The sequence below is a fragment of the Juglans microcarpa x Juglans regia genome, chromosome 3S (assembly GCF_004785595.1).
Source record: "Juglans microcarpa x Juglans regia isolate MS1-56 chromosome 3S, Jm3101_v1.0, whole genome shotgun sequence".
In the NCBI taxonomy this organism is placed as follows: domain Eukaryota; kingdom Viridiplantae; phylum Streptophyta; class Magnoliopsida; order Fagales; family Juglandaceae; genus Juglans; species Juglans microcarpa x Juglans regia.
In genome coordinates this window covers 4,838,378-4,856,880 of record NC_054599.1, presented here as the reverse complement: position 1 = coordinate 4,856,880, position 18,503 = coordinate 4,838,378, and the positions used below count along the sequence as shown (strand labels likewise).

At 35.2% G+C, this 18,503-nt stretch overlaps 1 protein-coding gene across 3 annotated transcripts; it reads left to right on the top strand.

Annotated features, from left to right (window-relative positions):
* The first annotated feature begins 11,263 nt into the window (after positions 1–11,263).
* On the top strand, positions 11,264–17,992 carry LOC121257815 (UDP-galactose transporter 1-like). Of its 3 annotated transcripts, none has more exons than XM_041159060.1 (5): positions 11,264–11,773; positions 14,264–14,513; positions 14,620–14,827; positions 16,453–16,684; positions 17,614–17,992. In XM_041159060.1, exons 1-5 carry the CDS (start codon positions 11,663–11,665, stop codon positions 17,833–17,835), a joined length of 1,023 nt encoding a protein of 340 aa, XP_041014994.1. In that variant the 5' UTR covers positions 11,264–11,662; the 3' UTR covers positions 17,836–17,992. The 3 variants fall into 3 exon arrangements, with proteins under 3 accessions (XP_041014994.1, XP_041014997.1, XP_041014996.1); XM_041159063.1 differs by having other exon boundaries at positions 11,298–11,724; XM_041159062.1 differs by lacking the exon at positions 11,264–11,773 and adding an exon at positions 12,798–13,539.
* Positions 17,993–18,503: the final 511 nt, after the last annotated feature.

Genomic DNA, 18,503 nt, shown 5'->3' with positions numbered 1-18,503 from the left:
CGAGATAATACCTCATCTCGACTTAGGGTTGTGATATACACGCACCCAAAAATCCTTTAATACATGAAAACTCAGTTTTCAATAAACACATGAACATGAATGCAATTACACGAAAACCCAATTTCATTTACAAACATGATCATCCGTGCAAATATGCCATGTACATGAAACGACGCCTTAACCAACAACCAACAACCAACAACTCTCAATACAAACCAAACACACAAACAACTATGTCCTTCAATCCATCCGACCCCCGTAGTCCTTAGACTTAGTCCGGCATAACCAACCAGAACACAGTAGAATGAATCAGTGCAAAAATACATTTAAATCACGAAAGTTCTTTGAGAAAATACATACTGTGCAATATAATAATTTTCGAAGGATCACAGAGCTGCAAGAAGTGGCAACATAGCTGCAGAACAGTGTAAAATGCACTGTGGTCGTGGGTCTCAAAAACTCACTTTTGAACGGGGACAAACCAAGACCCGAAATTGATAGGGTAAGGCTTAGGGATGTCGGTGAAGTTAGTGGTGGTGGTGGTTGGCCGTGGGTGGGGGCGTAGAGGGCAGTCGAAGACCACAAAGCCCAAAACGGAAATGGAGTTGGATGTACTTCACCGGTGACAGATCGAAGCTAAGAATAGGTGCATTAGGTTGCTAAGCGGTCGAGGATGATGTGGTGAGAAAATGGTGGCTGGAGGTGGCGCGACGACGGCGCACGAGCATAAGGAAGGCTGCGGCTTAGAGCTGCGCGTAGGGGCTAACGGCGGCGAGTTAGGGGCCGAGCTTGGTGGGGGATGATGGTCAGCGGGAGGAGAAGCTGTGGTGGTGGGCGGTGATGCTGGACGGTGGCGCACGGCGCCGGGCTGGGGAAAGAGACGCACGGACGGGAGAAGGGAGAAGGGAGGTGTCGCGCGCGGGAGGGAAAGTAGGGGAGGAAAAGAAAGAAAAAGAAAGAAGAAAAAGAGAAAAAAAAAAAAGAAGAAAAAGAGAAAAAAAAAAAGAAGAAGCAAAGAAAAGAGGAAAAAGAAAAGTGAGAGAAAGAAATGAGGTCCAATCCTCACATCTTGGTTCACAAAAATGATCCAATGAAAAAAATTTCAAAACAACCAGTTAAGTAAAATAATTTAAACGTAGTGATTAAATGAAAATAAAATAATTAAACCCAACAATAAACTAATTTAAAATAAAGAGAAATTTAAATACATAACAATAATTAATATTAAGAAAGCATATCAAAATAAATTTCACAAAATTAAAATCATAAAAATAAACCAACTAAATATCCAACAACTTTAAAACAAGAGAATAAATTTTTCAATTAATAAAAATAATCTTTCAATAAAAATACACTAAAATATGGGGTGTTACAGTAATTGTGTCCTAAACTTCAGATTTTATGGACTGCAAAAGATCTATCTTTTTTTCTCATGTTGATTACTTGTAATTTATAACTCTGGACATGATTTGGATAATAGTTGTATTTCTCATGTGAGATTTTATTTCTCACTGGTCATTAAATTGTCCAAAAAAGAAATAACCATATTATTTGATTTTTTTTGTCAAAGAAATGCACGTGCATGGAAAATGAAAAGGCTCGCGAGTGAAAGCATTTGAATGCCATCATAGATGCTTTTTTATATTTCTTTTCTTCCTAAATATTTTGTACACGTTACCAAGTACTTCAATAAATTAAGAACACAGCTTATCCATTTTGTACCCTTTTCTTTACTACTTTTACAATCATTTACAACAAAATTTGTAAAAGACAAGACCATACCACCTTCATCCAGTAAATCTGCCAAAGACAAAAGACAATCTATAAAAGACAAGACCACATTCATCCAATAAATCTGCACATGCCTATTTACAATCATTTTCATACCAATTCACAACAAAAATTATAATTATTTTGTTTACAATCATTTCCATACCTGCTACTCTTAGTCACAACAAAAATAATTTACATACTTCATTCAATCATTATATAATAATTTTCACACCCCCTCTAGTATGGAAACCATACTAAAAATATTTTTCATACCTTATTCAACTATTTACAAATACCCCTTCTAGTAATTCATCTAAACCAATTGTTGCTCAAAAAACTCAACCAGTGGCGTTGGTTGTGTTAGAGTATTACATTGGGTTGGGATAACAGTCTAGTCAAGACTACCACCAACTTGTGATTCGGGGAGGTCATTATATTGTTTCCTGCAAGTCTAAATTGACAAAAATTTATGTTAGAAAGTAACATGCTTGCAATCTAATATTTATACAAGTACTTGAATAAAACATAATACATGTTTCTTCTTTCTCTTCGTTGTAGCCTTTTCCACTGGCGGTACCTTTCTTCTTGTTGGCAACCTCCCTTTCCCCTGAACTACATGAGGGCTTAATATTTTCTTATTCTTACCCGTGATTATATTCTTTTTCATCTTGGTTGAACCAAACTCAAGTTGAAATCTTGCAAACTCGTGCTCAAAGTCATCCAAATGGTGCAAGAATGCATTCACATGTTCATCACTTTGGGGATACACGCGTCGCCAAGTCATCATAGATACTCTTCACCAATGTGTATCTCCTTTTTAAGTCTTTTCTCTATCAATCCAATACATATTTATCTGGCAGCTCATGGATATACTTCATCTGACAAACTATAAATGCATGCCTACAAACAATCCCCCTCATCTCAAATAGGGCACATGTGCATTTAGCTTCGCACTCATCTTCATTGTAATAAACTGAAACGTGACAATTTTTACATGTTCATTGGAGGTGAAAATTTTTTCAAAAACATCAAAGGAGGAAATGCAACCTTGTGTGATGACGAGTGTAGGGTTACACAGAATCATCCCCCAAACCTCTCGTTGGACCGCTTTAAACTTCGCATTCATGTACAATGATTGAAACTAATTCTCAATCTTGAATGTGGATGCACATGGTATCGTTTGGTTGTAAAAATGGAAATCAGTCGTCGTCCCCACCTCCACCTTCTTCCTTAAAGTATTGTCGAATTGATCGATAAATTCTTTTAGTATCGTGCTGGAATGCACAAACCCATAAAAAAAATGCGTTCACGCTCTCAGACAGTTGTGTAGTGCTCATACCAGCCCAGAATATATCCTTCAAGTAAACATGTACCCAAAATGACCTTTCATTGTACAACCCCTGCAACCATGCATTATCAATAATGTTATACTTATGAAGTAATTGTCCATACTTCTCCTCAAATTCGTGTATCATATAGTGCACTCTGAATAGCAATCTTCAACCCTGAGTCGTATGTAGTGTGTGATCCTAATTTTTTGGATAGTTTTGCATGATATGTCAGAGACAATATCTATGGCAGTTGTTCAGGAATACAATGGAAATAACATTCTTTATTGCTTGGTCTTGGTCTGTTATAATTGCTTTGGATGTCTATCCATTCATGCACTCTAGACATGCTTCAAACAACCAAACAAAAGTGCCCGTATCCTTGCTTGAAATCAAACTTGCCTCTAACAGTATGGACTGTCCATGATGGTTGACACCAATGAAGGGAGCAAACGGCATCCCTTACCTATTTGTTAGGTACGTCGTATCGAATGTGATAACATCTCCAAAATACTCGTATGCCGCTCGACTTCATGCGTCAGCCCAAACATTCCTGAGTCTGCACTTATCATCCACATTCATGACGAACACAAAGCCATCATTCATCACCCTCATTCTCTTAAAGTAGTCATTCAATAATTCACCACCTCCTTTACCTAGCCTCAAATGTCTAGTTTTCTTAATAAAATCCAAACAATCTTTTCTAGGAATTCTAACTTCTCAAACCCCCCACATCAATCACAAGTGCTTAGAAATTCTTATTTATCCGAATACCCACTCTGTTATTCAAGTCGAGCATCCTCTAACTGTATTCATCTAAATATTTGTGAGATCTAAAAACTCTAGACTTTTGTGGGCTCACAGTACTATGATTACGTACAAGATCAACAACGGTCAAGACCCATACTCGATTCACCAAGTGGGCATATCTTCGCCTTACAATCCGTTTTAATTGTTGGTCGTGACTTTGATAAATTGTTGTGGCTAGGATAGTACCTACCACCACAGGCACATCCAATCATCACATACTTCGCACTCCCATCTACCTTTCTCTTTGTCCTTTTTGTGATAACACCGAAACCCTCTTGCTTGGCATATTGTTTGTAATAGGCTAAAACATTTTTATCAGTTGTAAACACCATCTCAGATTTTGGAGGCTCAATTCTTTCATCATCTTTTGATACTTCATTTGTCTCCTCCGCATCCGGCTTTATGTTGACATCGGATGAAGTTTCTGAAAATCATATTTACGTTCGTTTAGGTTAGCATTTTTGTTATAAGTAATAGGCTAAAATAATATGACAAGTGTTGATTGTTCGGTTGTGACGTACCTCCAACATGCTTTTCACTTCCAGCATTAACTGACATAGTTGATGAATGACTTCAGTAGTGTGGGTAGGGCATAGTTGGTCCGTATGGTGGCATCACCGGATGCTGCAAATATGCACTGAGTTAGAACGAATAGTGCATACATGTACAATAAAACATTTCTCAAACATAAAAACATACTACCTTCATCATATCTTCAACTGGTCTCAAATCTTTCGGATTACTCGAATGATGGTTAGGCATAGTTGGTCTCAATGGTAGAATTGTCGGATGTTGCAATTAGCAACTGTGTTAGAAAGACTCCATTATAGAGACTTTGTCGCATGCAACTAAAAAGATTTAGTAAAAAAAAAAAAATTTGTCTACCTGGCTTCCCCAAGCGTATGGATATGGATTTGGATATGTATTTGATGTCAGCATATATGGTGGGTAGTATGGAATCAATGGATCATGGTATCCCTATAATAAAGTGTAAAAAATGCATTAACTTAATGCTACAATGTAAAACATTAACAACATTTTCAACTAAAAATGTGTATCATACCTGATTCAGTAAAATTGATGTTGAAGGCATGGGTGACCTTATATCTTCTCATTTACCCATCATGCTATTTAACTCAAAGTTAATTACAGGTGACTAACACCGACCTCTTCAACTGCACACACAAACATAAAAAGGTTAAAATTCTACATTGCATAATAATTATTGACATGACCTTTCATGGACATTTAACACAAGAATGAATGGAGGACATGGCTCATCAAGAAAAAAACATTTACCTTGAAAATTTTATATGTTATAGATTTACACCAAAATGAAAATTATGCCAATCATGCATTCTTAAAAGAATAAAAAATCATACTGATGTGCCATTCGGAAAAAAAAAAATGTTTATCTTAGAACAAAACTTAGATTGTAATGAAAACGAGGCTACTATTAAGATTTGACTATATTTTACTTTTATTTTACGTTTTTTAAGGAAGCAAGTTAATGTGAGCTTAAATTAATTTAATTTGTAGTTATTTTGAGCAAAGACAGGCTGTTAAGTGGTAGGCTGTCTGCCTTTGAGCATTTAAGATTTAACGTATATTCTATTTTTCTTGGATTCCTGTGAAGAAAGTTTTGACCATCCTTGCTTCTTGCTACAAACAATCAAAATACAAGTACGTGCATACCTTTTATCAATCCCATTAACAAGAATTTTGGACCTAAATGGAGACTTGAAAAACTCTATTTATTTGAATATTCAAAACAGCTGGAGATTAAAATGTTTGACACATCATTTTATTTTTCTCTATTTTATATTTGAGTTATACCTGGCATCCCTTGATTCAAAATCCTAGTTCTATCATCTTGGTTGTCCCCCATTGAGCAACTAAAAGGCTATTCATGGTTATATTCTTGAAATAAAAGCAAAAATATGTCAAGTTTGAGCTAAAAGGGGGCCATGTTGTCTATTGAACCATGATGAAACTTGAAGACAAGATTAGACTTTCAAAAACAAACCAAACCCCCAAAACAGAACACAACATCTCTACAAAATAGAACAAAAAGCCTCACAAAACCTCTAAAATAAAACACAACACCCCCACAAAATAGAACAAAAAGTCTCACAAAGCCCCTAAAACAGAACACAACACCCCCACAAAACTCTACAAAAACACATATAAAAAAAGAAATACAAACCCACATATCCATTGAACACAAAAACACACAAAATGATAGAAATGGAGAGACAAAACTAAAAGAGAAAAATAAAAAATGCTTTCTTTCATTTCTTATCCTAGTGAAAAAATAAAACAATGCTGGTCTGGTGCGACAATGAGCTGGATTGGTGGGGTAGTGAGACAACGCATGCCGACAGGGGGGAAGGACGCAGGGCAAGTAACACAGGGAGGGGGGAAGAAGACGCAGGACGTTGGGGGTGGGTTCCTGGAAAAGAAAACATTTGAAAGAGATGTAAAACGACAATGTTTAAAAAAAAGAAAAGAAAAAATTGGTGTGTAGAGGATGTATGAATAGTGGGTGGTTGAGTAGAATTACTCATAGCTCAATATAGTCCATCCAATAGATTATGTATTTTATAACTAATATCCAGTTTGATACAGTATCATCTCTATATCTATGAAATACTATTTACACTTGTATAAATATTTAATTCATTTCTCTCTCTATTTTTTACTCTTTATTTATTTCTTTATCTACTTTAAACTTTAAACTTTATTTGAAATGAATAAAATATATTAAAAATATAATATTTAAATGATATAAAGAAAAAATAGGTAAGTTGATGTGTGATATATTATAAAAGTCACTACGTAAAATAAAAAAAAATGGATTTTAGTGATGTATTTTAAAAGATAAATGAAGAATCTCTTGAGAGTGCTCTCTATATAGTCACCAACGAAAAATGATAGAAGGATAAAGAAAATAAAGGTACGATGAAAAATGAATTTGTAATAAAAACAAATTAAAAAAAATGAAGTTCAGACAAAAATAAATAAAGATGGGATATTTATTGTATTTTAGTTAGTTCAGATACGTCAGGCGTTTTAGCCTAACCCAGATCTCTTGCAAGGGCACATTGGTCTATCACCATTCGTAGCAAGGACATCCTAGTCCAACATGAGATCTATAAAGTACCATTTTCATCCAAATAATCACATGAATTCCTAGATAGTAGAATTTAAACTCACTTTTTTCTTATTGCAAACAAAAAATTATATAAGACTTTCACATCTTGAATTTGCGAAAGTAATGGAATTTGACAACGACATGCAAAATAGTAGTAGTGTACCACATAATGGCCTGTTGGGCTGAAGTATGTGTCTATTGATCCATTTTCATTTGCTATTGGAATGCACCAACAAACAAACTATATGCCGATCAACCTTGTTTTCAAGCTGACATCGACTTGAATAATAAAAAGGGCAAATAATAAGTTTTTTTTTGTTTCCAATTTCATGAGATATATAACTTCAAGATGCCATCCACAGATTGTGATTCGTAACTTTGGTGATCTTACACCTATCTTAAGGGGCGGTGTAGTTGTCCTAGGACAAGTCGTGGAAGGGACGTTGCATTCCTTATTGGGCTGGGCCTAATTGAGAGAAATACATGTGCCCCTCACAGGCTGAATTGAGTTTTTACCTAGAGCCCTCAATGATCTACGGGCTACATGAAGGGTAAGAGGCTCAGGGCCTTAGTGAGAAGAAGCCTAGGGCCCATATGGTAGGGAAGCGAATAACAGAGTGACGGGGCACTGACATCCCTAACACTGCTCTACACAACCTCGTAGTGATAGGGTCATGTCGTAGAAGAACTGACACACGCATTAGCAAGGGTCACAATGCGGCACCTTGTCCCCGATAGGGCGTGCGACATGACTCCTTGTCCCTGACAAGAACATGTAGGGAGTGGTCGCGCCTACCAACCTGCCGCAAGGATGTGACCTAAGAAGGCTACGCCCTGTCAGAGGCGATAATGTAATGTTATGTACGAAGACTGGTACCTCTGATATGGGGATACAAGGGACTACCTCGGCTAGCGATATAAAAGCCAAACATTAAGTCAAAACAAACCCTCATGCTCTCTTGTTTACTGAAATCATCTCTAAAGAAGAAAAATACTGACTTAGACATCAGAGGCTACACACAACCCTGTGCCCCTACCTTTTCTGTGTTACAGGTGTCTGAGCCCATACCCGGTGTGCGAAACATGTCGCCAACAAGTTGTATAAACAAAATGATCTAAGTTCAAAATTATGTATTCATACTCTTGAACCCATAGCAATAAGGAAATTTTTTTCTTAAATTATTTGATATACATTTACGAAAAACTCTTTAACTAGGGGTGGCAAATCATGTTTTTGGATCATGTCCATGTTGTGTCAAATCATAAATATTCAACTATATAAGTCAATCTGAACCCAACCCGTTAAGCTAAACGTGTCAAATTTTCAAATCTTAACCAACTCATTTAGATATCGGGTCATGTTATGTCGTGTCATCCATTTAATAATTAATTAGAAATATGTTAACACAATACGACTCATTTAAACCCTTTTGTTTCATGTAAATGAGTTGAACTAAAACACATAACTCATTTGACCTGACTAACATAATTTTACATAAAAGTTAAAATCTCTATTTATTTATAACCATAATATCTTAAAAAATACATATCAATATTTTTCAGATTTTGACATATAATAAAATCAATATTACAAATCATATAGTAACAAATATGAGTATAAGTCTAAAACTACAATAAAAACATAAGCGTACTGAAAAATACCAATATTACAACTTAACAATAATAAAATTTTAATTTGAAAATAAATTATAAACATGTTAAAATTGGTTGTTTTCATATTAAGTAAGTTGACTTGTTTATAAATCATGTATTAACAGGTCAACTCGTTTTAATTCGAACTCGTTAACATCAAACACAAACCCACTAATTTAATGCCGTGTTCGTATTGGATTCAAGGGTCGTGTCACATAGTATCACTCCTATCTTTAACGAGGAGTATACGTCCGAGACTAATCAAGATTTCCCTTATATATTAAAAGCCTTCTCGCCATTACGTGAGTATGAGTTTTCTTCGTCTCTATTTTCAATTGAAACTCTTTGATTTTTAGAAGTTGTGTAGAAAACTCACATGTATAATTTGGGTTAGCTTTCATTCGAAATAATGGGATCAATAGACATGCATCAACTTGGATGAACCCAATCATCAAATCAGACGAAATAAACACTATATAATATATGTTTAGATCTAAAAAAATTGGCGATGGAACGATTTAACTATTAATAAACACCAAATCGGACGAAACAAGTATTATGCAATATCTATTTAAATAAAAAAATAGTGATGAGACGATTTAACAAAAGGAAATAAGTAAGATCTTAGAGATCCTTACACCAACGCCTTGAGGCGGCGTGAGTGAAATCAAATTTATATAAAAAATTGTGTTCTTAAACTTGGCATTTTCGTATGCAACTCTCACAAGCTTGTTAATTGAATAATGATTTTATATGTTGGCTCATTGATGTAAATAATGGTGTTTTTAATTAGGTGTTGTTCAGAATCTATTTTTAAAAAGTTTTTATCTAATGAATTGTTACTATCATATACTTCTGTGAAGAGATTTTAAGACTTTTTTTTTGCTCCAACCAAAAGTCACATACAATGGGCATACATGTCTTGCACGGAGCCTTGTTTCTCAATACCCGAACATTTTCACTGTGTGGCTAACAACTAAAATCAAGATTTATAAATAATTATAGTGACTCAAAAATGATATTTCCTTCGGTTCTTTTAAGTATTTAAAAATTATAATAATATAATGTGCATTTAAGATTTATATTTCTTTTTAAAATTATAAGTGTTTTGATATGTAACACTCAAACAACCTATTTTTTCCATTAAAAAGCTTTTAATGCTATTGAAACACTTTTTAATATTCCTATCGCAATCTCAAATAGACCCTAAATCTAATATATCACATAAAGCTAAATTAGTTTGTGAGTTTAGTTTGATAAAATTTATGTTTAGCTTTTTTCTTTAATTAATTTAAGAGTTATTTTATTTTCAAACCAGCGTATAGAACACACAAACTACATCACTAAAATAGAAAGATTTGATTTTAAGATTTAAATTTTAAAATTTATTTTTTAAAATAAATTATGTCATATAAACAATTTACTAAACGTCATCCACAATTTATGAAGTGGATGAGGGTGCTTTTTGCCTTAAGCTTAAAGGAAGAGGGTGTTTATGAAGTAGATGAAATTGATTCTTCTTGCAAATGGTTTTTGGCATGAGTTTCCACATTATTATTATAGAAGGGGATTCCTAGACAGTTGTTGAAGATATTAAGGGTGCGTTTGGTTATCAAACTCACCTCAACTCATCTCAACTCATCATTACAACTTTTTTAAATCCCAATACAAAATATAATAAACAATTCAACTTTTTTAAATTTCATAATAATAATAATATTAAAAAATAATATTCTAACAATATTTTATCATCATAACTCAACTCAACTCAACTCAACTCACTTCAATATCCACACACACCCTAAAAAAAAAAAAGAATTTATCTTTAACTTTGCATAGGCTTCTTGTTTTGGAAATAATTCAACTTCTTCACCTATTTTTAGTTTTTGAAATTTCTTGTATGAATAGACAAGGTAATGAAGCTATCCATATATTGACAAGATTTACTCGGAATATTGATGATACTTTACAATGGTAAAATAGCTGTTCAGATTTTATTTGTAATCGAGTAATCATTGATGCTGAAAGTTAATCTGGTGTTGGGTTAGTAATCTAGGAGTTTTTGAGTTGATAAAAAAAATGTTATAAAAAAAAATGTCATCCAAAGCTTGCAAATATATATATATTTTTTATTATTTTAATGAATTATTGGGAATTTAAAGACCCACCTAAGATTTGGGGGAATTAATTGGGGGGAGGCTGAGAGGTCATGATTAAGGTCACCCTTTCGGCCGCATAAATTTCCATAGTAATTAATAATAAAAATTTTATATATAAGTCTTACATTTATGTATATTATTTAAAAATATGTAAATTTATTCTTTTATTTTCATATTTCATAAAGTTTAAATATAAAATATGAGAATAAAATAGTAAAATTACATATTTTTTTAACTGATAGGCAAAATGTAGAATTTATGTGGAGCATAACTCAATTAGTAAACCTCGACTTTTGATTCATGTATTCGGGTCAAACCTCAACGTTCATCTCAACTACATTCACTTGAACGGCTGCGATTTTCTGATCAACTCCTTGTGGGCCCCACAGGAGTGGGGTCCTTTCCTACAGAAGGCACACGCAGTTTGCGTAGAGACGAGAGAGAAGGCAGAGAGAGAGAGAGAGAGATGTTTTAGGTAGAAGTAGAACAGAGTGAGAGAGAGAGAGAGACAGAGAACACATGCGTATAAGCACGAATCTTACGTGAAAGTGGAAGAGCCACCTCCACCGTCACAGCTTCCCTCACATTTCTAGACAACTTCAAAAGAGACGCCCCGATTCGACCCAGTTCTCTCGTCTGTGTGCGTCTCTCTATCTGCTTAGCCTTTCCATTCCCAGCAGTGCTGTAGGGGGGGAGGGGGCTGCTTTCTGATTTCGGAACTGGAGTCCTTCTGATCCAGGTTCTCTGGTGATCTGGTGAGAGAGAGAGAGAGAGAGAGAGAGAGAATGATGGAGGAGAAGTTGTGGCAGTGGAGCGTGTTTAGATCTCTGTTGGCAATTATCCAATGGTGGGGTTTCAATGTCACTGTAATTATCATGAATAAGTGGATCTTCCAGGTCCGTTTACATTTCTCTTAATTTGGTTTTTTTCATTCCTTCCTCTTAATTTAGTTTGCTTATTTTCACGCTTGTGCTGTGAATTCTAATTTCATTTATGGATTTGGGTTTTTCCCTTTAAATTTACTTATTTTAGACGTATTTGTGCTGTGTTTTGTGGCCCAAGCAGTTAGACGATTTTTGTTTGTTTCGGTAGACAAAATTTCTATATCATTGTTTCTTTGTCTTTTTTTTTTTCTCGATAAAGTTATTTCTGAAATCCGAGTGTCGTAGAATTTTCTATGCGCAGTCACTAAGTTGATTAAATTAGGTAAGTAGGTGGAGTACACAATACATACATTGTGGTTTTCTATAGACAGCATACCTGCTGCTACACTGTTTATTGACACGTTATAATCTCTCAAGGGGAGGGGGAGTTGCGGAATTGGGGTTCAATGGAGTTGGTTATAGTCTCTACCTTTGCCATCATTGTCATTGTTATGTTGTTATTGGCGCAACTAGCTTATCTTCACAAAATAATTGGTTACCTTTCATTTTGGTTAACAATGCTATCTACTGCAAGGCAGTCGCTTTTTATTATCTTTGAGCTGACTGGTTGGCTCTGCCTGTGTGTGTGTGTGAATTAGGAGAACAGATCTGCGAATTTGAAAATAAGTATGAACAGATCTGTGGATATAAATTTGTTGGGTTGAATATCTGTAATATATTTTTGTTAACACTCCCGTACGTTACTAATGAAGCAACCTGGCTAATGAAGCAAAATTCACAAGGGAGGAAAGTTCCTAGAGAGACAACTTGCTCAAGACATCTGCGTAATTCTTTAGATTTTTTCTTCATATTCTTTTAATGTTGGCAACAGTCCTGACTTTGCCTCCCACTATACATGTCATGCGAAGATGGTAGCTAGTATGGGACCGTGAAAAGTTTTGTTGATGAAATTTTAGTCTGACTGTTCTTTGTCTTAATATTTGTTTCGGGATTCTGCTGGAGTTGTACTCATTTCTTTACATTCTTTCTGTAACAGACAATCCATACAGATAAGTCATAGATTTTGGCTGCAATAATGCATTGTATACATTTGTGTTTCAGGAGCAGTTGATTATTATCATTTTTCTGATATCTGATAACTTGATAGGTTGAATAACTTGAATTGCTTAGCCTTAGACTATGCATCTTTTCTTTTAAAGATGAGATGAAATAAAATCATGAGAAGCCCTTGTTTTCATTTAATTAAGCTTAACACGCAGCTTGGAAACCTTGGAAATCCCAATTTTGGAAAGATTTCTGGACCACTTGTTGGTTCCCACCATACTAGTAGAACCTGATAATAATATTAATCTATTGTTGTGTATACATGAATAGATTGGTGGTTACTAGGTGTATTATGTGTATACTTCCTCTGTACTTGAGCTATGCCTTCTTTTATCAAAAAAGTTTTACTTTTACATATAATCTATTGTTGTTGGACATACTGGATTTTACAAAATGTAATGTAGTTTCAAATCATATCATTGGCTCCTCTGAGAGTCTTCGTCTAATTTATTATTTTTCTTTACAAGGTATCTACGTCAAAAGAGAATTTGCTGAGGAGGCCAAAATAGGTTTTGATAGGGGAGAATCTTTTATGTCAAAACTGTTTGAGTTGTGTGTGTGTGTGTGTGTGTGTGTGTCACGCGGCTTTGTTACATAAACGTTCGGGCATGATGTTTGTCACTGGGTTTTCTTTACTTATATCCAAAGAGATTCAGATTTACGTTCAAATTCAGGTTGGTGTGTTTAGTAATTTTAGTTATATGGAAAGGCGGGATGGTTATTTGCTTTTTGAACACATTTGATGGGTTGGAGTGATTGCTGAATAGTTTCTTGATCTAGACTAGAATGCTATATGCGACTCCTTTTCTTTATTACTTAATAGAAATTCTGAAATGAGTTCAAACCACGGGAGTTTTTGAAATTTGTGTGGAGAGAAGTAGAATTGTTGTGGATGAATGTTGAAACAAGACATGTACCGCAACAAACCAAGAAAGAATGTTTTCTGCAAGTTATCTTGAAGCTTTCAATTGAGGGATTTCCTCTCTTAAAAAGAACTTGGTGGACATGCCAGAAAGCGACGTACGTACCAGGCCCCCTAGATCTGAGGTCTTCAATTGCTCAACTAATGTGCATACCTTCCACATGTATAGGATTATCAATTATGTCAATATTTCTACTTTATGAATATTATATGTTTGGAAAACTATTTTGGTGAATTTCTGATAATTACAATTAAAGGAACTTATATTGCTTGCACCGGTGTCACCATTATATTTGGTTATTACAATTTATGCCATTTTAAAATTTAATCATTGTTTCTGCACTCATTTATCATCAACTTATGATCTGAGTCATTACTCCCAACAATAGTTGGAAAAACGGTGTGACCTTGACATGTTTGTGGCTTTGCATGGTGACCCATAGCTGATGTGAAAATAAACTAATTTCTTCTTCCAGAAACTGGATTTTAAGTTTCCTCTATCAGTATCATGTGTTCATTTCATTTGCTCGGCCATTGGAGCGTACCTCATGATTAAGGTGCTGAAGCTTAAACCACTAATAGCAGTTGATCCTGAAGATCGCTGGAGGAGAATATTTCCCATGTCATTTGTGTTCTGTATAAACATTGTTTTGGGGAATGTGAGCCTACGTTACATCCCAGTTTCGTTTATGCAAACAATTAAATCGTTCACTCCAGCTACTACAGGTCAGTTTCAAGTATGATAACGAAATTTCCCAACACCTCTGTCCTTGCTTTTTAGCATAATTCTTAAATTGCATCTTAACTGCATCTGATATATCAATTTGAACAGTTGTTTTGCAGTGGCTTGTTTGGAGAAAGTACTTCGACTTGCGAATATGGTTTTCTCTGGTACCCATTGTTGGAGGAATTCTTCTTACATCTGTTACGGAGCTTAGTTTTAATATGTTTGGATTCTGTGCTGCCTTATTTGGCTGTCTCGCTACTTCCACAAAAACTATCCTTGCAGAGTCTCTGTTGCATGGATACAAATTTGACAGGTAGTGTCTTTGATGTGGCCTTTTGCTTTTCCTTACTATTAGATTTCATTTTTTTGTTTCTTACTTTTTTCCATTTTTAGAATAATCGTCCAGGTCAACTTTTTCCTTTAGTTGTAACCAATATACATTAATGTTTTGTTTGTTTATTGTTTTCAGTTCCATAAACTACCATAAACCGTATATGCATGATAAGTGATGTTTGACTTGTCTTGTTGTACTATGAAGTTGGATGTCTTTAGAATGGTACCATCAATGTTTGTGCTTCCATGTGGGTTCAGTGTAGTGAAAAATTCTTTCTAATATTGGTCAAAACTTGGTGTGGCCTCACACAACCTATTACCAGCCTCCTAGCCTGGCAATGACTGGCTAAAATGGATTCAGGTAGATTTTGGAGCAACTTGGCCAGTACTGACATTATATTAAGTTTGAAAATTACTGTCACAAATAGTATAGAGTTTGCTTTATTGATCCATTTCGGTATATGTGAATGAAAATATGGAATTTAATGGATAAAGAATTATGATTTGTGGTGTTCGCGCAAGTGATGTTCCTAACTGATGGCATTCTATTTTATACCTTGCCTGGATTGGGATAGATAATGGGGATGGGAACACTTTTATAAACATCGGGCCTTTTTGGATTCCCTACTGCACTAATTTTTCCTATATTTCTTGATGTTCATGAATTAGGATGACATGGCTTTTCTTTTGTCTTAGTATTAGGAACTCATCCATCTCATTTTTTGAAAGGATTCATTATTATCTTCTAGAAAATTACTATTCGATTCCCTATAGCAGCATTTCTAGCATTTGATCTGTATTTAGTTAGTGTGACTGGATTCGTGAAAATCTAATGCTATTGCCACAACGATAGTTCCATTTGCCAAAGTATGTTAACTCCAATGTGCATGAGCCCCATGTCACAAGTTCGATTCCCCTTGGGGTCAAACTGCAATTTAAGTAGGAGGCCATGGTGGTGGGTTGCTGTGCTAGTCTCCCCGGGGGTTTAGGTTCCCTTAGTGAGTCCCAAGGGCTCTGCTGTGGGATGGTTCCCTAGTCATTAAAAAAAAAAAAAAAAAAAAAAAAATTACTGGCAATATCAATGCCTGGAAGTAACTTAATCTGAATTTATAAACAATGTTAATGGTGTTTTCTATATTTAGATTTCTTTTGTGTAACTTCTTGTTCAATGTATTGCTATGTAAACATTAGTATTATTATACTGGATTGATGCAGTCTGAGGGACACTTAATGGTCCAATACTTGAGGTGGGGAGTTTGTCACTCCAGCACCAACCCGTGAGCACATTTTGAAAATCTCTTCTTCCCCCCGTCATTTCTGCAATGAAGTGAATCATGAAGATTATTATTATATTATTATTTACTCGCTATGGTTTCTCTTCCTCTCCTGTTCCCTGATTTGGGAACATGTGTGGTGATATCATTGGTCTTCTTCCCTTGCTTGCATAGTCAATAAAAGAGCTTTAAATTAAGTGTGTGAGACTAAGTACTTGCATGTGTGCGCCTGAGCGTGCGACTGTGGTTTGTTGCTGGCTTCATAAGTGCATGATTGATTCTAAATTTTTTATGTATTAACTTGAGCTTTTTTTTTGGCTGTAACCTTTAGCATAAACACGGTGTACTACATGGCACCTTTTGCAACCATGATCTTGGCAATACCTGCAATGCTACTCGAAGGTAATGGGGTATTGGAATGGCTTCACACCCACCAATCTGTTTGTTCATCCCTCATAATTATCTTCAGCTCTGGGGTGATGGCTTTCTGTCTTAACTTCTCCATCTTTTACGTGATTCACTCCACAACTGCTGTCACATTTAACGTTGCTGGAAACCTGAAGGTGAGATCAGTTTAGCGGACTCAGATAATTTGAACTGTCTAATTTCTTGCTATTACTGATGTCATTGTTTTGTTTTATGCACTGCGCTTTGTGTTTCTTCTTTATTTTGCAAGTCTAGAAGCATAATGTTTGTCTATACAAGTTTTGAACTTTTTACTCTCTAGTTTCAATTTTGGTCAAATCAAATCTTTCCATTAACCCCGTGTTAATTAACCATTAGAAGTGCTACATGGCATGCCACATTAGATGCCATGTGTCATGAATAAAAAAAACTAATAAAAATTTAAAAACAAAAGTTTTTTCTTTTTTAATAAAAAAAAAAAGTAAAATCAGGAGGGCTCCTCCCGATCGCCCTTTTGATCAAGAGGGGGAGGGGGAGGGCTCCCCTCTTGAATTTTGTTTTTTTAATATTTTTTAATTTAAATTGTTTTTAGTTTTAATTTTAAATATTTTGAGTTCCTTATATTTTGTTTTTTGTAACACGTGGGATCTGCCAAATTGGGTAATTAACGGAATGATAGATTTGGTCAAATTTGAAACCATATAAGAAATAGAAAGTTCAAAACTAAGGTATAGAGATCAATTGGTCTAATAGGGCAAACCTCAAGAACTAATTTAGTATTTAACTCTTTTATCTATCTCATGGGTGATATTTACTTAAATGCTGTATTCCTTGTCTTCAAGGCCTCTTGTATTCGCTTGCTGAATTTTTGAATTTTCCAACTAAGAACTTCATCTTGTTACCCTCATTTTACTGCATCTTCTTGCTTGAATGAATTCTTGAGACTTTCTATGACTTGATGTTGCATGTACTCATTGGTTTTTCAACTGGATTGTTGCTGGTATTCATCTAATGCAAACCAATATGTTTGATTTCGTTAGTCAACTTCCTTATTCAACTTTAACGATTGATGTCATGTTATGTACAGGTTGCAGTTGCTGTTCTCGTATCATGGCTGATATTCCGAAACCCGATTTCAGGTTTGAATGCCGTTGGATGTGCAATAACACTTGTTGGATGTACATTCTACGGATATGTGCGACACATGCTCTCACAACAGCCACCGGGTACCCCTCAAACACCCCGGACTCCACGGAATCTGATCGAGCTGCTTCCTCTTGTAAATGATAAAATAGATGATAAAGTCTGATGCTGAGGTGAATTTGAATGTGAGGTTATTTGCAGGGGATATATATAATAGGGGGACTAAAAAAGGTACATAAAAGTAAAAGAGAAACTTCACACTTTGTTGTGTAAACGTGCATTTCACTTGAAATTTTTTAACTTAATGCTCTTTTTTCCGGTCACAGAACTACAAAATTTCTTCAGTTTCTCATTGGTCCTGGTTTTGGCCTGAAATTTTCAGATAATGGGTTGCCATTCATTCTTATGCTTTTTAGCCTTCCAAAAAAAAAAAAGGCTCCTATGACTCATGACTGTATCCACTTACCACCCATTCCATAGTGGAAATTGGCACAAAGAATTTGAGAGAGGGAAAGAGAGAGCACGTAGCTATTGTTCAGGTACTTGAATTACAATATTTATTGTTGTCTATAAATTTTCAATTCTGCTAGGTACAACCGGGTGTGAAAACCGCGGTGCAACCGGCTGCTTTTTTTTTTTTTTTTTTCTTGGATTAAAATAAAAGGAGACCCACCAAAAAGAGAGGGACCACCACTGCTTCCCCTCTCTTTATCTTTCGGTACGAGTACAACTCCATGAGACCAACTCCATGGGATCTGCCGGCCTCTTCATCTTCTTCACCCTCCAGGCTCGATGCGAAGCAACTTAGAGCCCTAATTCCATTTCTTGAAGCCC

Excerpts from the sequence above, each read along its gene's own strand:
- LOC121257815 (XM_041159060.1), top strand. The coding sequence starts at position 11,663 with ATGATGGAGGAGAAGTTGTGGCAGTGGAGCGTGTTTAGATCTCTGTTG. Across the intron at positions 11,774-14,263 it reads TGAATAAGTGGATCTTCCAG|AAACTGGATTTTAAGTTTCC; the intron begins GTCCGTTTACAT and ends TTCTTCTTCCAG. Across the intron at positions 14,514-14,619 it reads GTTCACTCCAGCTACTACAG|TTGTTTTGCAGTGGCTTGTT; the intron begins GTCAGTTTCAAG and ends CAATTTGAACAG.